General features: G+C 37.3%; 2 protein-coding genes across 12 annotated transcripts in view; both read left to right on the forward strand.

Annotated features, from left to right (window-relative positions):
- The window catches only part of DDX59 (DEAD-box helicase 59), a 30153-nt gene extending 20478 nt beyond the window's left edge, over positions 1 to 9675 (forward strand). For all 9 annotated transcript variants that reach the window (XM_048067111.2, XM_048067110.2, XM_048067116.2 and 6 more), the window contains 7 exons: positions 825 to 992; positions 1546 to 1635; positions 2037 to 2288; positions 3164 to 3316; positions 4283 to 4411; positions 6137 to 6396; positions 9538 to 9675. In XM_048067111.2, the coding sequence (XP_047923068.1) occupies positions 825 to 992; positions 1546 to 1635; positions 2037 to 2288; positions 3164 to 3316; positions 4283 to 4411; positions 6137 to 6396; positions 9538 to 9559 (1074 nt within the window). In that variant the 3' untranslated portion in view covers positions 9560 to 9675. The remainder of the gene's footprint in view (positions 1 to 824; positions 993 to 1545; positions 1636 to 2036; positions 2289 to 3163; positions 3317 to 4282; positions 4412 to 6136; positions 6397 to 9537) is intronic.
- KIF14 (kinesin family member 14) overlaps positions 9626 to 18248 on the forward strand; it is a 31911-nt gene continuing 23288 nt past the window's right edge. For all 3 annotated transcript variants that reach the window (XM_048067109.2, XM_013190699.3, XM_013190700.3), the window contains exons 1-12: positions 9626 to 10728; positions 11104 to 11358; positions 11946 to 12033; positions 12749 to 12847; positions 13422 to 13474; positions 14058 to 14088; positions 14434 to 14541; positions 15437 to 15553; positions 16071 to 16189; positions 16997 to 17169; positions 17780 to 17927; positions 18034 to 18097. In XM_048067109.2, the coding sequence (XP_047923066.2) occupies positions 9626 to 10728; positions 11104 to 11358; positions 11946 to 12033; positions 12749 to 12847; positions 13422 to 13474; positions 14058 to 14088; positions 14434 to 14541; positions 15437 to 15553; positions 16071 to 16189; positions 16997 to 17169; positions 17780 to 17927; positions 18034 to 18097 (2358 nt within the window). The remainder of the gene's footprint in view (positions 10729 to 11103; positions 11359 to 11945; positions 12034 to 12748; positions 12848 to 13421; positions 13475 to 14057; positions 14089 to 14433; positions 14542 to 15436; positions 15554 to 16070; positions 16190 to 16996; positions 17170 to 17779; positions 17928 to 18033; positions 18098 to 18248) is intronic.

Raw genomic sequence — 18248 nt, forward strand, 5'->3', positions numbered from 1 at the left:
TTGGCAAGAAAAGATTTTGTTTGTTTAAAATAATTTTCATTTTGATGTAACAGAGCGTTGAGGCATTAAGAACATAATGGTAATCTGGTTACGAGATAATATTTGACAGTTCCTGTCTTTTCTTCATCTACTTAGAAATCTTTTTTGTGTGGTGGTAAGTTTTCAGTTATTTCCAACTAGGCAGCAGTGTTCAATTTAACCAAGTTCTTCTGGATGCAAGTCTTTAACTATGTAGTTTCTCTGATAATGCAGCAAGAAAGGAATAACCTGCTTCTGTTGGTCGTTTGTAGATATTCCAGTTGAAGAATAGAAAGAAACAAATAATGATCCAGAAAAATACGGTTCCTGTAATATCAAGGCTTCTAGAAACTTTTTTTGTAGTCTCTCTAGATTCAGCTATCGTCCTGTATTTTGAGTTCATGTGGAATTTATGATGAATTTCTGTTGTAAATTCAGTGCAGTAACTAAAATACAAAACTAAACAAACAAAACCAAAAAAAAATCCCATCAGGTTTCTTTGTTTCTGGCCCTTATTTATTGTCAGGAAGCTATTCTAACAGTGCACTTATGCATTATTTTTTGTTTTCAGAAGTTGAGTAATTGAGGGGTAGACTTCCTTGGTATGTATTGTTTCAGGTATAATCCATTTCTATATTCTGTCTTCAGATCACACAGAAAGGATATTAGCAGTCTAATTGTATCTGCAGTAGCTGCACTATATATTTTGTATTTTAGTTTTCTGAGATGTAATCTTGAAAGCTTTTAACCTAAAAATTAAAGCAATTCTGAGTTCAACAGATTTCCTACCTCCCCCTCCTTTATAGGCAGAAACTCCATCTGCCCTTATTTTGGCACCGACACGAGAATTAGCAATTCAGATAGAGAGACAAGCTAAAGAACTGATGGCTGGTTTACCAAACATGAGGACAGTTCTCCTGGTAGGAGGTTTACCACTGCCACCACAGCTTCATCGTCTCAAGCAAAGTGTGAAGGTAAGAACTATGGTGGGGAAAGGTCCTTTGGAGAGTTGTGTTTCCATGATATTCACAGCAAAGAAAAATGTTACCGTTGACATACATACAAAGATGCGGAGTTTTTCCTAAGTAAGTGTAAACTACTAAAACAGTTCTTAACTACTGAAATTTTTACAACAATACATTTTTACATTTTACATCAAACATATAGTAGCTTTTTCGATTTTGAAAAAGATTTGCGCATAACATTCCACTTTCAGGGACTGAAACATGCCATTTTATTAGTCAAAGAGTTGTAGTTTACAGCAAAAATAGTTCTTTTTAATGTAGATTACGTTGCTGGTATGTAGACATTACCATTAGAGTACTAAAAATCCATTTCCTTTTAAGTCTTCTTAATTCATGACGTTATCTATAGAAGTTTCTGGAGTTATTTGAACATAAGTAATTTCACTAATTATTGCCCTTCTCACCTTAGTGCTGTAACTTTATAGTTTTTCTAGGACAATCATCTCTCCTTTAAGGGAATTTTTAATTCTCCTGTTATTGTCTTTTTTTTTTTTTTTTTAAGGTTATAATAGCAACACCTGGAAGACTTCTAGAGATTTTAAAGCAAAATTCTGTTCAACTTCATGGCATAAAAATTGTCGTAGTGGATGAAGTAAGTTTTTAGTTATTAAGGCTATATTGCCTATGCAGAGGTCCTTGAAGAGTCACTGTGGGTGCCTAGTCAAAATGATTAAACGTAAAGAATGCTTGCTATAAAGATAAAATATATGTCTTATGAGACAATTTCATTTTAACAATTTCAAATGCGTTTGAACAATGTATATTGTTTTGGCTACAAAGGACTTGCATACCTGACAGCTAGGATAATACTGCTAGACCATTGTGAACCAGTTATTTTTAATTTTCCCATGGTAGCTTTTCTTCTAACTCAAAGTACTCCACATTTGGATTATTACATGCTGATCATACACATTATGGTTCCCCTCTGAATTTGAGCTCAGGATTTTGCTCTTTATTGAGGAGTCTGGTACAGATCTAGTATTTTTCACTCAGGTGGACACCATGTTAAAAATGGGTTTCCAGCAGCAAGTGCTGGATATTTTGGAAGACATCTCTCATGATCATCAAACCATACTGGTGTCAGCCACAATTCCAGTGGGCATTGAACACCTAGCAAATCAGCTTCTGCACGATTTTGTAAGAATAACAGTTGGAGAAAAGAATCGACCATGTTCCAATGTTCGCCAGATTATTTTGTGGGTAGAAGAACCATCTAAAAAGAAGAAACTGTTTGAAATTCTAAACGTAAGTGTAATAAATATTTTTCTCATATGACAACTTATAAAAATGCTTGTGTGTCTTTACAAAGCTCTGTTAGGTTTTCATCTTTAATTCTGATTGGTATGTAGTGAGGAGGTGGAATGATGTTGAACATTTAAGTGCACTAGCTATTTCAGAAGTGCTGCAATGCAAGAACTGTAGTGGCAATTTTAGGAATTACTCCAGCCCTGTCACTCACACCTCCTTTTCTGCAGTGAGCTGAGTTAAAAAAGGCAATTTTGATACTTCTGTGATTCACAGAATGGCACCTCAAAGATTTGCACTGGTTATATGGGAATAGAGGAGGAACAGGATTTTCTTAAACTGTCTTAGCTGCTTTATGGCATAGGAGTGGTTTGTCATTTTAAAGATCATGGGGAAAAAAAAAAACAGTGAAAAAGTTTTTTTTTTTTTTTTTTTCTTGAATCTTCTTTGTATGGATAATGCAGACCTTAATTTCATATGAATATTTTATGAGTGCTTTGGGGAGGGTGGATTCTTGGCTGATGTTATGCAAGAAATAAATAAGAATTTTTAATTGAACCTCAGAACTTAAAGGAAGTCAGAATTATTATGTAGCTTTTTTTTTTTTTTTCAAAAAGGTTTCAGACTTCTAGAAAGTGTATGTATTAAGAGAAATTTCGGTTCTGACTTTACAAATAATTATATGTTTATAATGTACAAATTTGTGTAGTTTCATGGCTGGCATCTTTTTCCTTCTTATCTAGAATGTAAGAATATTTATTCATCTAAAAGTGTTGTTACTATTAGCGATAATCAGTAGAGATAGAATCCAAGTTTCTGATGATGAGCGGCAAACTGTTGCAGTACCTTCTTCTATAAACTGTTTTATTTTACAGGATAAGAAACTCTTCAAGCCTCCAGTGTTGGTATTCGTGGACTGCAAGTTAGGAGCCGATCTGTTGAGTGATGCTGTTCATAAGATTACAGGACTACAGTGTACATCTATGCATTCTGAAAAGTCTCAGGTGGAAAGAACAGCCACATTACAGGTTTGCGCCTCATAAAGTACAATGGTTTTGATAGATTTAAAATGGCCAATGTTGTTTTAAAGGTGGCATAGTTTGAATGAGTTACATCATAATTTACTGCTTTTCTGCAGTAAAACCTGGAGTATTGCTGGGGGAGAAGGGGAAGATGGATGGGACCAGGCAAAACTACAGATGAGACCATTTTAAATGTAGATATATACTGGACACTACTATTTCCTGCGTTATTTGCTTTGAAACAGGAATTTGAAGATGCATTTAACCTTAACTGATGCTTTCTTATTAGTGTTCTGGTTTTGGTCTCTCTCTAGCTCTTCATAAATGATACTCCTGTTTAAATCAAGAATACAAGGGGGCCATTCTTTCTTCCACAATGGAACAAACTCATTGGTCATCGTTACATCCAACATACAGATTTGTACATTCTCATCACCACTATCCCCTGTGCCTTAACAGATATATAGATACTGTCTTCCTTTTCCACGGGCCTCTCTCAATTCCCAAAATGTCCGTAAGAACCAGCAGTGACTTAGGCCCCATCTGTTAAAGTGGTCTCTCAGGACAGGAGAAGCAGCTTGGATTGCTGTATTCACTCAAATCTTTGTGAGGTTAGCTCTTTGTTGCTTCTGCAGTGTCTTCCTACACCATACAACTTAGAATACCGATTAGTTTTACCTGTCTCCTTGAGGCACACACTGGATATCTCCATCTTTATACATCAACCACCAAATGCACCCAGGTCCTTGAGCAAAGCCAACCCCACAAATAGGTTTGTGTTTTCCTAAAGGAGGAGCCACCCACAGTGCCTTCCCTCACCACTTCCCTGTGTTTACTGCAGGGAATTTCTCTTCCAACTGTGTGTAAGAGCTCAGTGTTATACCACAACTGTATGAGTAACTATAGCCTATGCTTGGATGTGTTTGAAATACAGGTAAAAAATAGTAATTTTTGTTTCTCTTCCCTTGCCAGGGATTGCTTCAAGAAAAATATGAAGTAATAGTAAGTACTGGAGTTCTTGGACGAGGGCTTGACCTTGTCAATGTCAAATTGGTAGTAAATTTTGACATGCCTTCAAGTATGGATGAATATGTACATCAGGTAAAAATAAAAAATATTGTATTAGTTATTTGTCAAAGCATTATTTGAAAAGTATCCTGAAATATGACATTCACCTTTGGAAACTTAAATTGAGATGCAAACATAAAGATAATGTTTATCTTCATTAGATTGTCTTTATAGGAAAGTGGCTTGACTGTCTTATATGTCTTTTATGCAAGTTACTAAAAATTCAGAACACTGTTCTTGCATCTCCTATGTTGCCAACAGCTAGAACATTGTTCTTAGATTACGTAGAATTGTTTGCAACATTATTCTTCCAGCTTTGTACTCTCTTTTGTAATTGTATACATATGTAGAAACCAAAGTTTACCATGTATATATATGGTTTCTACATTTATGTGTAGAAACCAAAGCTTACCATTGAAGAAAGGCCAAACACCCCTCTTTCAGCTGCAGCTGATCTGCAGTGTGGGGTATGCATGTAATAACAACAGAGGAGGTTGATCTTCCTTTTCATTCCCTCTTCCTACTTCAGTATCTCCTCTGTCTGATCCAGTATCTCCTTTGTCTGATTTTTTGTGTTATGTGCCTGAGGATTTCCTGTTTAAAAATGTTTTGTGAGTTGTGTGTATTTACGTATGTGTACTAGGAGGTCATGAGAACTGATTACTACCCTCTTCTTGGCATTCTTGAAGCCACTGTACTCTAAAACTCTGTGTACAGTTTTAAGGACATCACTACAAGAAAAAACAACCAAAACCAAAGTGGAGCGAATCCAAAGTCAGGGGGGTGGTGCACATGATACATGAAGAGTGGTGAGGGAGCTGTGCTTGTGTGGGCTGGAGAAGAAAAGGCTAAGGGGAGATTTAATTGCTGTCTTCCATTTGGTAATGGGTGGTTACAGAGGAGACAGAGACAGACTATTCTTGGAGATGTACTGTGAAAGAATGAGAAATAACTTGCTGCAAGAGAGATTCTGACCTGATGAAAGGGAACGATGGTTTTCATAAAGAGAGTGGTCAGGCAGTGGAACAAATTGCCCAGAGTGGTTGTGGGACCTCTGTCCTTCGAGACACTGGCAACTCAGGGGGATGAGGCCCTGAGCAACAAGATCTAACTTGGAAGTTATCCCTGTTCTGAATAGAAGTCCTCCTAATCTACAGTACTCCGTGTTACTAACTGCAGCACATCTCTGTGGCTTTTTATTATCTTTCTGTTTAGGTTTCAAGCAAGTAGTAAATAAAAATGGTCTTTCCTTACATCAGAATTATGCCAGTACTAAAATCCTATTTCTTCTTGTAAATAAAGAGTCTTAGATTCTTCTCTAAATTTTAAAGCACTTTGGATAATACTGAGAAATAATTTTAAGTCACGAGAACATTGAAAGTAAAGTTGTTTTTTTTTTTAAATGGTAATATTTGCACATATCCTACTTGATATGAGATACAGGTGTGTGACATTTATTATAAGCATGTGATTGCCTATATAGGCTGTATCATGCATTTCAGTATCAGTATTGGACTTCTGGTATGCCCCATAAGCAAGTGATAATTTTAGGTGCATTTCAATTAAAGCTTCAGATGTCCCGAATTTAGGAAGTGAGTGTATCAAATCTTTGTGTTTAGGGGATGAGATAAAGAAATTTGGCCTTGTTCAGCAACTAACATAGGTGACACCTAAGCCTGTTTTAGAATAGGAAATAAAGGAGGTATGAAAGAAATCCATTTGATACTGATAACTTAAACTGAGTTTTTGCTTTTTCAGGTTGGAAGAGCAGGGAGGCTGGGTCACAGTGGAACTGCAATAACTTTTATCAATAACAACAGCAAGAAACTCTTCTGGGATGTTGTGAAGAGAGTAAAACCAACAGGCACCATTCTTCCCCCACAGCTGCTTAATTCCCCATATCTTCATGACCAAAAGAGGAGGGAACAACAGAGACTTAAACAGTTACAGAATAGTCTTGTAACAGGAGATAATATTATGGACATCATTAGGAAACATGACAAAAATAATTCTCAGAGGTAACAAAGACATAAGTATATTTGTAATTATAATGGAAGTGTGAAAAAAATAAACACTGAATTATGATGTCTTGTATATTGCCTTCTTATAAGGAATTTACATATTCATTTTTTAAGGAGTCTAATTTTTATATCATCTTTATTTAGAAATACAAAATACTGTAGAAAATACTTTAGAAATACAAAATACTTGTAATAGAAGTAGTGCCTAATTAAACTATTTTATGGAAACCTTTTTTTCAAAACCAGTAGCCTTTTGTCTTAAAGCATAAATGGAGAAGATACTCTTCATCTTGTTATAATATTTCTAAATAATCACTTCAGACTTCCGAAGAAACATTCTCCTGGTAATTTTTATGTCATTATGCTAAGTTAAGATCTTTGTAAAGGACACCTTTTGCGCAAAAGGAATAGAAAAAAGGTGGCAGATGAGTCTCTGAAAACAAGCCCTGAAGCTCTTCCTTTTAGTTTACATAAAAGCTTCCGCTGAGAACATCTCTTCCTAATCCTCAGGATGGTCACTGGAGGTCTGTTATGAATGTATATACAGGTTTTGTTTGTAAACAGTAATGACTTTTCAAAAAGAAAATTTAGTTTCACCTTTATTGCCTACAAACCAGTCCTGTTCAAGCACTTTTGCAATAGTAGAAATACTTGGTTGTTAGTATAACTTCATTGTAGAGGAATAGGGTAAACTGCTTAAGTAAGAACTTAGAGTTTTTTTTCCATGAAAGATGATAGTTAATATATAACTGATGGCATTTACTTATTTGCTACTCATTTAAGTGTAACTCTTGGTAGTCCCTGGCACCAGCTGCTCTTTTTTCTTCCGGGAAAACAGACTAATACTCTATCAAGGTAACATTACTTTTAGTGTTACTACTTTATTTTTATTTTATTTATTTATTTTTTTCTTTTAGACTGAGGCTAAGAACTTATTTTTTTCAGCCGTTTCTTCCTGCCTTACTACGTCCTTTTCTGGCAGACAGCCCTCCCAGGTAGTTAGGTGGTAGCTCTAGGCGTTGTATGTCTGCTGTTTGGCCAAAGGACAGCGGTGTGAGAGGATGTCTTTGGTATCAAGCTCATGTTTAAAAGCTTCGTGCCTGGTTTTGTTTTGTTTTGAATCCCCCCTCCCCTGGCTGGAGCTAAAAAGAGCAGGTATGACCTGCTGCAGGACAGGGCACAGACTTTGGCACATCTTCAGCAGGGGTGTGTTGTGTAAGCGCCAGCCCCTGCTGTGGTTGCTGATGAGAAATAAGGTGCTTGCTGGAATTTTTACGGTTTTCTTGGCACTGTTGCTACTCCTGTAACGTAGTCTGATTGGGCGAGCGCAGCTCAGGGCTTGAACTTGAGTCCTTGCTTTGCCTTTTGTCTCCCTCTGCTGGACTTTTCAACCCCTTTTTCCCTATTAATTACTTGTACGGTATTCATAAGCATAGCTGCTCCGTAAAGCGGGAGCAGCTCCCTTTATTTCTCGGGCTGTCCCTCTCGTTCCTCCCGCCTTCCAACGGGGGAGGCCGGGGCCGGGGAGCCCCGGGGCCCCTTCCCGGCCCCGTCCCCGCCCCGCCGGGGCCGGCAGCCGGCAGCCGGCAGCAGCCAATCCCCGCCCGCCCGCCGCATTCAAACGGGGCCGAGGCGAGCGCGGGCGGCGGCCGGTGCGCGGTGAGGCGGGGACGGGGCTGGGGCCGGGGCCGGGGCCCGGCTCCTTCACGGCGCCCGGGGCAGCCCGCGGGGGGCCGGGGCCTCGGGGGCGGCGGCGGTCCCGGAGGGGGGTCCCTGAGGGGAGCGGGCCTGCTGCTGAGGGGGCGGGCGGGGCTGCGAACCTGGTCAGTATTTTAGTGTTCTCAAGGCACAGCTATATGAACAGAGAGAGGGGAAATTTGTTGTTCCGGTGTTTATTTTAAAGCTGGATTGAAGTGCCAGAAAGCACTGGAACGATTCCTGGGTTCTACCCGTGCTTATTTACGGACCGCTGGGGGTAACGACAAAGCGGCTGCAGCGCTGGGCACCGCAGCCGTGGCTTCCTGTGGCACGGGGGTGAGGAAACAAACGCGCTCGGAAACGCTTCACGCTTCCCCTGCAACTTTCGAACGCTAAAAGCTCTGTGTGTAGTCAGGGTAGGCAGAAGTGAACGGAACCGCATTCAGTTCTGAGCGTGCTCCGAAAGCCGTAATTGCAGAGCTCAGCATTAAAAAAAACTTCTGTTGAAGCAGTGGTTAGATTGCTGCTTTGACGTACTTGCTTTCCTTTTTTTCCACGTGACCATTCACTTTTTTATATCAACGATGTATGCAGTTTTTAAAGGATCTCAAGGCAGATGATTTAACATTGATTTTTAATGGCACCTGACAAGTCTGCAGAGGTGGTGGTGTCACACCTATAACAACCCAATGACTGCTATGCATATGCAACAATGAAAGGGTGTTTTTCTATACGGATTGTTTCTCATCTTTTCTACGTTTAAAAATTTGGAAATTTGTATCCATACGCTCTTTACAATTTTTCTTCAATCTGTTAAGTTAGTTATTTTTTGCTTTAGCTATGCGTACATATATGTATAATATGGTGATCTAAAATAAGTTCTAAACATATTCTATTAGGTGTCTTTATTACCTATCTTATTCTTACACTGTCTTTCATATATAAGAATACTGAAAAAAATCTGTTCTTTGTGTTTGCAGCTTTCCTAGCCCCTGTTAATAATTTTGTTATTCTGTTGTTGTCTGTTAGTTGTCAAGCACCATAAGCGTACGTAGTTCTGAGTGAATGGAGGCATGAATTTGAATTCTCTTTACTTGGGAATCATTGGAAGTCATTTGGAACAAATGTCCATGGTCATCTTTGTTACTAAATAATTAGATTGTTCTTTGTATTAAATGGTGCTGCTTCATGATGTTTCTGAAGCAAATCAGAGAATTCAATAAACGGAATCAAATAGCCTACTGTGGGTGGAGATGGTTATTCAAGTATAGAATGACATTTTTTTTTTTTTTTTTACAGTGCTGTAGGTGAAATGGGGACACTAATTGTTGTTAATGTTTGGGAACGTATATTTACTGCAGAATATGTAAGGAGCTCTTCATGCCCTGACATATACCTCATGACTGTCATAAGCATAAAATTTTTGCTTTGTTTATCCAGGTTCAGTGAGAAGAAGCAATGAGATATAATCCTCTAGGAAAGCTGTTGTATTTGTTATAATCCTAATGTTAACTTGCTTGAAGACAAAATGCCTATTTACACGGTTCCTGCAAGAAATCACTCAGAGGCACAATGTACTACCACTTTTCAGAAGATTTCTTCACAAAATGCTCTTACCAGCAGCAAAATATCTGGGCAGCAACTGACATCACAGATGTCAGGAAAAGAAAAAGATGGTCTTCCTTCATCGTCTCAGAATAAGACTGAGGAAGTAAATAGGACCTATGTGATTTCAGCCTGTAATAATGCAGATGACGCATCAATTACGTTGAAGCCTCAGGACAGATTAACACTCCAGAGGAGAACTAGAGTAAGCAAAAAATCGGTGTCCAGTAGTGAACAATCGGATAACAACATAATACAGACCATAGAAAATACACAAACCAGCAAAAGACTTACTCTACAGAGGCGTGTGAAGACTGGCTCTGTGGAGAAGAGTAAAATTAATTGGAATGCTGTGTCTGGAATAGAAAATAATGACTTTGCTGCAGAAAGAAATAACAAGACTCCACTTCGACCAAATATTAGTAATAATGATACTTGTTATGTTAATCCAAGCTGTAAGTTAGCTGAGGGTCAGTCAAATACGAAGATGCATTTTAACCTGAACAGCAAGGACTTGTTTGGCAATGTTGAAAATGACAAGTGCACACATGTAAAACGTAAGACAAGCACTGCTGACTCAAAACTTCAAAATGAAGCTCATAAATCAGAGCAATTAATTACCTCAAAGAATATTAACAGGATATCAGGAGAACAACTGAATGAAAAAGGTGACATAAATAAGCTAGAGGGAAAGCAAAGGTTACAACACTTAATGATAAAGCATAACAGTTTGGAAAGGCCAAGGACACCAACAAAAGGTTCAACAGAAGGATTTAAGCTTACACCAAAGAACAGCACATTTCAGGATCAGTCATCTCTATCGGCTTCAAATAAACGAACACTTCATCCTCCAGTGGTGTCAAAAAAGAAAACCAGTGTCTCTAGCTCTCCTCCTGTGAGTAGAAGTGCAAAAGCAAAAGAGAATGTAGAAATGCTAGCTGAGAACAGTAGCACTGAGAAAGAAGTTTTCAAAGTGGAAAACAGCAAAGTGACTGTAGCTGTGCGTGTACGGCCTTTCAGTAACAGGTTTGTATCTTGGACTTGTTTCTGATGCTACATAATACCTTCTTTAATGTATGTACGTTTCTGTTTTATTTTCTGAATTGTTTTTCATTAGCCAAATAAGGATATAATATATACTTTAAAATTAGCAAGTATTTTAACGTCAAGGTGAAGATTTTAAGAGGTTGAATTCATTTCATGGTAGCTTGGGACTATGCTTTAAATAGTCATTAACTAAAGTACTTGAGGTTGAATGCTTTTTATGTTTATCAGACAGGTCTGTTTTTAAACAGCGATTACCCAACTTTTTATTTTCATAAGGCGATTGATTGAAATTACTAACTTAAAGAACGTAGCTTATGCTTTTTATTTTTTAATTGTGTTTTTTCTTCTGTTCAGAGAGAAAAATGAAAACTCACTTCCTGTAGTCTCCATGAGTGGCTCAGAGACAGCTGTACGAAATCCAAGCACAAACCAAGTTTACAACTTCAGTTATGACTTCTCTTTCTGGTCTTTTGACAAGTGTCATCCTAATTTTGCAAGCCAAGCAATGATTTATAAAACTTTGGCACTGCCGCTCCTAGAAAGAGCTTTTGAGGGATATAACGCTTGTCTTTTTGCTTATGGGCAAACTGGTTCTGGAAAATCATACACGTAAGTTCCTAAAAATAATTGTTAAAATTCTGCAGGCACCAATTATTATGCAGTGTGTAGTTATGAGAAGAGATTATATGTAATAGATCTAATAGTTATTAATTTGTGTTAAAATGTTTTTATACATTTTAAAACAATACAAATAATGAAAACAATAATACTAAAACTATTTTCTGCAGTGGCAAAGCTGGGCAGGAAACATCTAGGCCAGAGGTGGAGAGGGGCTTGGGTTACTACACTGACAGGTTGCAGAGAATAGGGTATAGATACATTTTAGGATATGAAACATCTATAGGTTTCATGTTTATAGTACAATTTACTCTTCTTCAGTTGCTCTAGGGTTTCTCTTTGCCTTGGCTTTTCTACCCATATATCAAGGGGTAAAACAGGGAAATTATAAAAGACCTCAGGTATCATCAGGTCCACTCTCCTGCTTAAACACATACCAACATAGATCAGGTTTATTTCTGTAACTAGTTACTTCTATTACTTAAAGAAACATACGATGTTTTAACTTTAACTTTACAATTAATATTAAAACTAGCTATAAAGGGAGAAAACTGAACTCAGGTTTTTTGTAACTACAGGATGATGGGGTTTGATGAAGACCGAGGGATAATTCCAAGACTCTGTGAAGATCTTTTCACTCAAATAGCACAGATGGACAAACAACAGGTAGCATGTTTATACATTCGAGCTTATGTTGAATTATGAGGAGACTAGTGCATTTCAGTATCTTGATAACTGTTTCATTCCTTCTTTTTATACCTTAGTGCCGATCCACTTACTGCTAATGCCTGCCTTTTATTGCTGATTCAAATTTTATTTCTGATAGCACATCTGATTAACAGGATTCTTTAACTAGTCCAAAACAACATTGTTCGCTTCCTGAGCGCCAATAACGTACAAAATAAATAAGGGCATGATAGAATAGAATTCAAAGCATATGAATTAATCTTAAAACATTGTCACGTCAATGTGAAATACACGTGAATAGTATTCTAATTATATTTTTCTAGTTCAGTATTACTGAAACTTGTTAAATAAAAATTGAGTAACGCCCAGCTGCGTTCTTGAGGCTTAAAATTTGAGTTGTAAATAACATTTTGTTTCCTTTTCTGTTCTGAGAATATTTTTTTTTTGTATGTAACTATATGAGAGAGTGGCCTTCCAATGGTCTAAAAAACAAAGTGATGATCCTTTCCAGAATGATTTAAGGAAGTGTTTTTTCATTCTGTTTCTCCCCACATTGATTGGTATAGTAATAGAGAGAGAATTCTGTAGAGAATCATATTGAATAGAAGGATCTGGTAAACTGTTAGTTTCCAAAACAGAAAGAATGATGCAATGTTTCTTGGGCTGTATGAGTATCTCTTTTTGTTATTATTAGGTGTTGTATCATCTTGAAATGAGCTATTTTGAAGTTTACAATGAGAAAATTCATGATTTGCTTGTCTTCAAAGCTGAAAGCAGACAGAAGAAACAACCAGTAAGTTGCACACAGAAACAAGTATATACACAACCTCAAAACAGTGGCATTTGTTCTGTAAATAAAAATACACAAATGGCAAGTGATTGTTGCTTTGTTATCTAAGTATTTAAATTGCTAGTGGAATTCAAGGTAAAAAAAAAAAAAAGTCTTAGGACTTCAAGAAAAATGTGTGGCACTTCAGAAATGCTAAGCAAAAAATCTTGCTGAAATAGAAGCAAGATGATTCAGTTGAATCTCTAAAAATTGTTAACATCTCGTATCTGCAAAGTGAAGAAGATACTGTCAGCCTTTATAAGAAAGACCCGTAGAATATTATTTATCTAGGACATCTCCAGATTATATTAATATAATATACATAATTCAGATTAATATTATTAACATATTAATATAATATAAATATATGCATAAAACATTAAAACTGCATTTCATCCATTACAATCTCTCTCCTCAGTTCTTGGTCCTACTGAAATGTCGGTTCACTTTCAAAAATATCTGTGTATTTTTTATTTTCTGGGATGCCTGTTTGCTACTGATACTAACAGTTGTTTTCCTTTTTAACTGTTCTTACCAGCTCCGTGTAAGAGAACATCCGGTGTTAGGACCGTATGTGGAAGACCTAACAGTGTAAGTCTTAACTATTCTCAGGAAATCATAACTACATCAGGAAGCGCTTCCTTTACTGTGGGGATGATGGAGCACTGAAATAGGTTGCGCAGAGAGGCTGTGGAGATCTTCATAATGGCCTTGGAGATCTTCAAAAGCTGCTTGGACATGGTCATGGGCAACCTGCTTTTGGTATCGCTCCTTGAGCAGGGGGATTGGAGCAGATGATCTCCAGAGGTCTCTTCTGATCTTGAGCATTCTGTGTTTTTAATAGATCTATGGCATAATCCTGAAATAGCGTGCTGTTATCTTGAGGCTCTGTGAAAGCCTGTTAACTCATGAGTGAATTAGGCAAAATCTTAGTTTCATGCAGTTTTACAGAAACACATAACCTAGTCTGACTTGCTGTATTTCTACTGGCCTTAGTATGATTAGAATTATTTTAGTAGGTTTAGAAACAAATGGAAGTCTCGAGACAACGAGAGTTTTCATGGTATATTTGTATTTTGTCTGTAAGTCGGGAAGTGTTTCAAAGCTCATGCAGCTGGGAAACTACAGAAAGAAACAGTCTGAATACAAACTTTTTTTTTCCCCCCCTCTGTAGGAATGTTGTCAGTTCTTACTCTGATATCCAGGTAAGATTTATTTGGTTATATATCTCCTCGCTCCTTCTGTTGCTGCTGAAAACTCTATTCCATGGAAAGGAAGGAAAAAAAACCACTTTACAGGTTGCCCAATATTCTATGATGTTTCGCTTGATGACATAGAAGTATAAAGAGCATTAGTCCTGTGTCATGGAGCTGAGTAGATGCATACAGGCATGCGTCCCTCTTTTTACGTGGTTACCTCTTAAACTCAAGTTTTGGTTCCTCCCTTATAGAGTCATTATTTGTGTTAATAACTTCATTTGCAAACATTTTAAACTGCAGTTAATTACCCAAATTACATTTTGGTTTCATGTTCTGGCTTCTCTCTTACAGAGTTGGCTTGAACTAGGGAATAAGCAGAGAGCGACAGCTGCTACAGTAATGAATGACAAGAGTTCTAGATCTCATTCTGTCTTCACCCTTGTCATGACACAAACCAAGGTATTGCTTGGTGTTTTAATTATCTGTTCAACTTGCATAGTAGAAAATTGTGTGATGCCTAGAGAATTGTCAGAGTATACTTGAATAAGGTGAATAAAGGCCAGTGAATTTTTAACATGTCTTTCTGTGCAGCCAGCATGTTTCATTTTATGTGCTTTGATTACATTCTGTTCTCTCTGTTCTACCTATATTTATAGAAGTAATATAAATACTCCTAGACTGGCAGATCTAGGAGCAGTTTCAAGTAGTTCAGGATATCTCTCACCCATTTGTCTCCAGAATATGGGCACTACAATTTTTCGTTTCTGTTACAGATGTGTAAGATACAAAACCTGACATTGTGAGATAATCCTGAAAACAGAAGTGAAATAAGTAGAGCTCCTCAGTAGTCTACAGACTGTCAATTTTCTCTATTTACAAATAACTTGTTTGTTTGTTCTTGGCTGTTCTCATTTTTCAGCCCAATTACCTAATCTGTCATCCTTCCCCTCACCATTCTCACCCCTGGATTACTTCTCTCCATCAGAATTAGACCTGAGACTTTTCCACTGACTATTTAACTGATCTTCATTAATCTAAGTCAGTAACAGCCTACTGATTTCTGTGGGTAATGGGTAGAAGCAATAGTCAAACTTCAGCAGCAAACTATGGATTTAGATATCTGGTTTTGTGCAATTCATGCTTATATAGTTATTCAGCTGCAAACACTTAATGCTATGGTTAATAGTATAGGTTTAGTCACCTTCTGGGAATGTACATGAAGGTGTCCAGTCAAAAAGTAAATGGAAATGTCAATTTTTATTTATGTATTTTTTAAATGAAAAGTTTGTTAGTTTTTTGTTTGTCCTCAGGCTTTTTATTTTGATTCAAATGCAAGCTTCTCTGCTTTTTCCAGGTAGAATCTGTGGATGAAGAGCAACGTGACCGTAGTCTTACCAGTCACATAAATCTAATTGATTTAGCTGGCAGTGAATGCTGCTCTGCAGCTCAGACCACTGGAGAAAGGCTGAAGGTAAACCACAATTGGAAATCTGTGTGGAGTAGAGAAAGATTGACTCCACAGAATACCCTTAAACTTGAGCTCCCAAATATCCTCACATACCAGGGCTCCTGGGCAAGACACTCCCTCTGCTGTGCAGGCCTGGTGATCATCTGAAAGGAATGAGCATGAACTGCATGCATGAGCAGCTGACTTTCCATTTAAGTCTCAGATGCTGTACAGAGAGTTGAGGCTTGCCCCTATCTTGGGATTTAGTAAACAGTTTCTAGTAAGATACTTTCTTTCAACCTGCCTTTGTAAGTTTAATGGTTCTCGAGACTCTTTAAGACTGGGGTATTTGTTATTTCCAAGTGAAGATCTTCTAGGATATTCTTGCATCATCTTGTTATTTAATCAGTGGTGACATTTAATATAGCACATCTGTACTATACATTGAATAAGCACAATTAACATTGTTAATCAACAGTCAATAACATCACACAAGTAAATACAATTGTATTATAATGATTTTTATTTTTGCTTTGTGTAGGAGGGTGTGAGTATTAATAAATCACTTTTAACCCTTGGAAAGGTTATTTCTGCACTCTCAAAGCAGTCTCGAAATGGAAAGAAAACTTTCATTCCTTACCGGGAATCTGTCCTTACTTGGTATGTATGCTCCAGAATTTTTTATATAGAAGTAAAGGCCTTCGCAGGTTGTGGATTCCCCTTCTGCCCAGGAGCCGTTCCCTCCTTGACTTCTGCGCTGCCCACCCCTAGCCCCCTACTGCAGAAGTAGGGTGTTAGGAGAGGCAGGGTGGATGGAATTATTCCATTTCTGATTTGGGGTCTAGTACATTCGTCACCTCTTTTCCTCCATATGCTTCACAAAGAAATGTGTTGTTACGCTTGGCTGACACCACCCTCACTTTGATGCTGTTCCTTGTCTGTCTTACTATGGAACGAATGTTACAGCTCTTTTGCATCATGTATCATTTGTTTTGTTATGTCATCTTGCATCAAAAACTTCGGTTTTGTAATGCTTCTTGTGTTACTGGTGATGGGTTTGCTAGCAACAGGTTAAAGTGATTTGAACTAAGACAGATGCTTAGGTGGCTTAGCACAAAGGTTACTTCCACATTCTGGTGCTAATTCCATAGTGACATTCAGGTAAGGACAAAACTTGGAAAGTATGGCTTGCTGTTAGAGCAATTCCCATGTTTCTGCACCTAGTGCAAATATTCTTTCTGCTTAGAAATCTGAAACTCGCATTTCAAGGTGACACACAGAGGGAAGAATAAATCAGATAAAGAACGAACAGGACCTTGGTTTGTACTATAAGTAGCTGTCAATCACTCTCCCACTACTCTCAAAGTAGCAAGACCTTAGGTATTTTGTATTTATTCTGTTCAGATTGAACTTTGATCTCAGTGCTGGGAGGGAGAAAAATAACTTCTGATTTCTGCTCAAACGAAGGTTATTGAAGGAAAGCCTTGGTGGAAATTCACAAACTGCTATGATTGCCACAATAAGTCCAGCTGCCAGCAGCACAGAAGAAACTCTCAGCACTCTTCGCTATGCAAAACAAGCTTGTTCAATTATCAACATTGCTAAAGTAAATGAGGATGTGAATGCCAAACTAATCAGAGGTGAGGTTGACATCTGCAGCTTTTAATGGCTTTTTTCCGTTTCTGCCTGGGTTTAACTTATTGCTCATGAGGAAGATTACTACTAATAATTGTGCTGACTGACCACTGGTTTATTTACTCCTCTAATGTTTGCTAGTCAAGATTTTTATAAATTGCAAACACCGTCATCTTTGAGACGGTTTTGCTGTTTCATTAACTTTTAAAAATTGATTTAACTGATAAATAACACTTTGGTGTGCCCCAATGATGCTTACCATTGAGTATTATTTGTGTTCAGTTTTTCTTAATAACACACTAATCAGGTGCTTTGTGATTTTTAAATACAAAAATCTTTCTGATTTTCATGTATAATCCTGCAACTAGACTAATAGGATATCTTCTTTGTAATTCTACGTGTCTTTTTGAGTTGTGTGTGTGGTTTTTTATTTTTTTTCCAAATTTCAGACAGTATCTTGGACAACAGTTGAGAACCTTTAATAGGGAAAGATGTTTTGCTTTTAATTAGATACCAGGATAAATTTTCTAGTATTGTACTGAAATGTCTAAATACTATTTTATCTGTTTTTTTTTTTTGTGTGTGTGTACTGTGTTTTTGGTTTGTCTAATATAGAATTGAAAGCTGAAATTGAAAAACTGAAGGCAGCTCAGAAAAGTGCTCAGAACACTGATCCTGAAAAATACAGGCGTTATTTGCAGGAAATAACATGTCTGAGGGTGAAATTGCATCAACAGGAGAGGGACATAGCAGAAATGCAAAGGTGGGGCAGTCAAAAACATCTTTTAAAAAAGCAAGTGGTAAAATCTGTATGCTTTAATTTTGCTCCTTAGACAGTGTTAAGTTATTTTTCCCCTTAATATATTAAGGGCCTGGAAAGAAAAACTTGAGCAAGCAGAAAAGAGGAAATTAGAAGATATAAAGGAATTGCAGGTATGTTTTCTTTCTTCCACTTGTCCCTTCACTTTACTTAGGAACTAGGACAGAAAAAAATAGCATCGGCAAACAGAAGAATTAGAGTAGTTCAAAGATTTGGTTTCATGAATGCTGTTCTTTTAACAGATTAATATAGATATTTGGATAC

This window comes from Anser cygnoides, chromosome 8, assembly GCF_040182565.1.
Source record: "Anser cygnoides isolate HZ-2024a breed goose chromosome 8, Taihu_goose_T2T_genome, whole genome shotgun sequence".
Classification (NCBI taxonomy): Eukaryota; Metazoa; Chordata; class Aves; order Anseriformes; family Anatidae; genus Anser; species Anser cygnoides.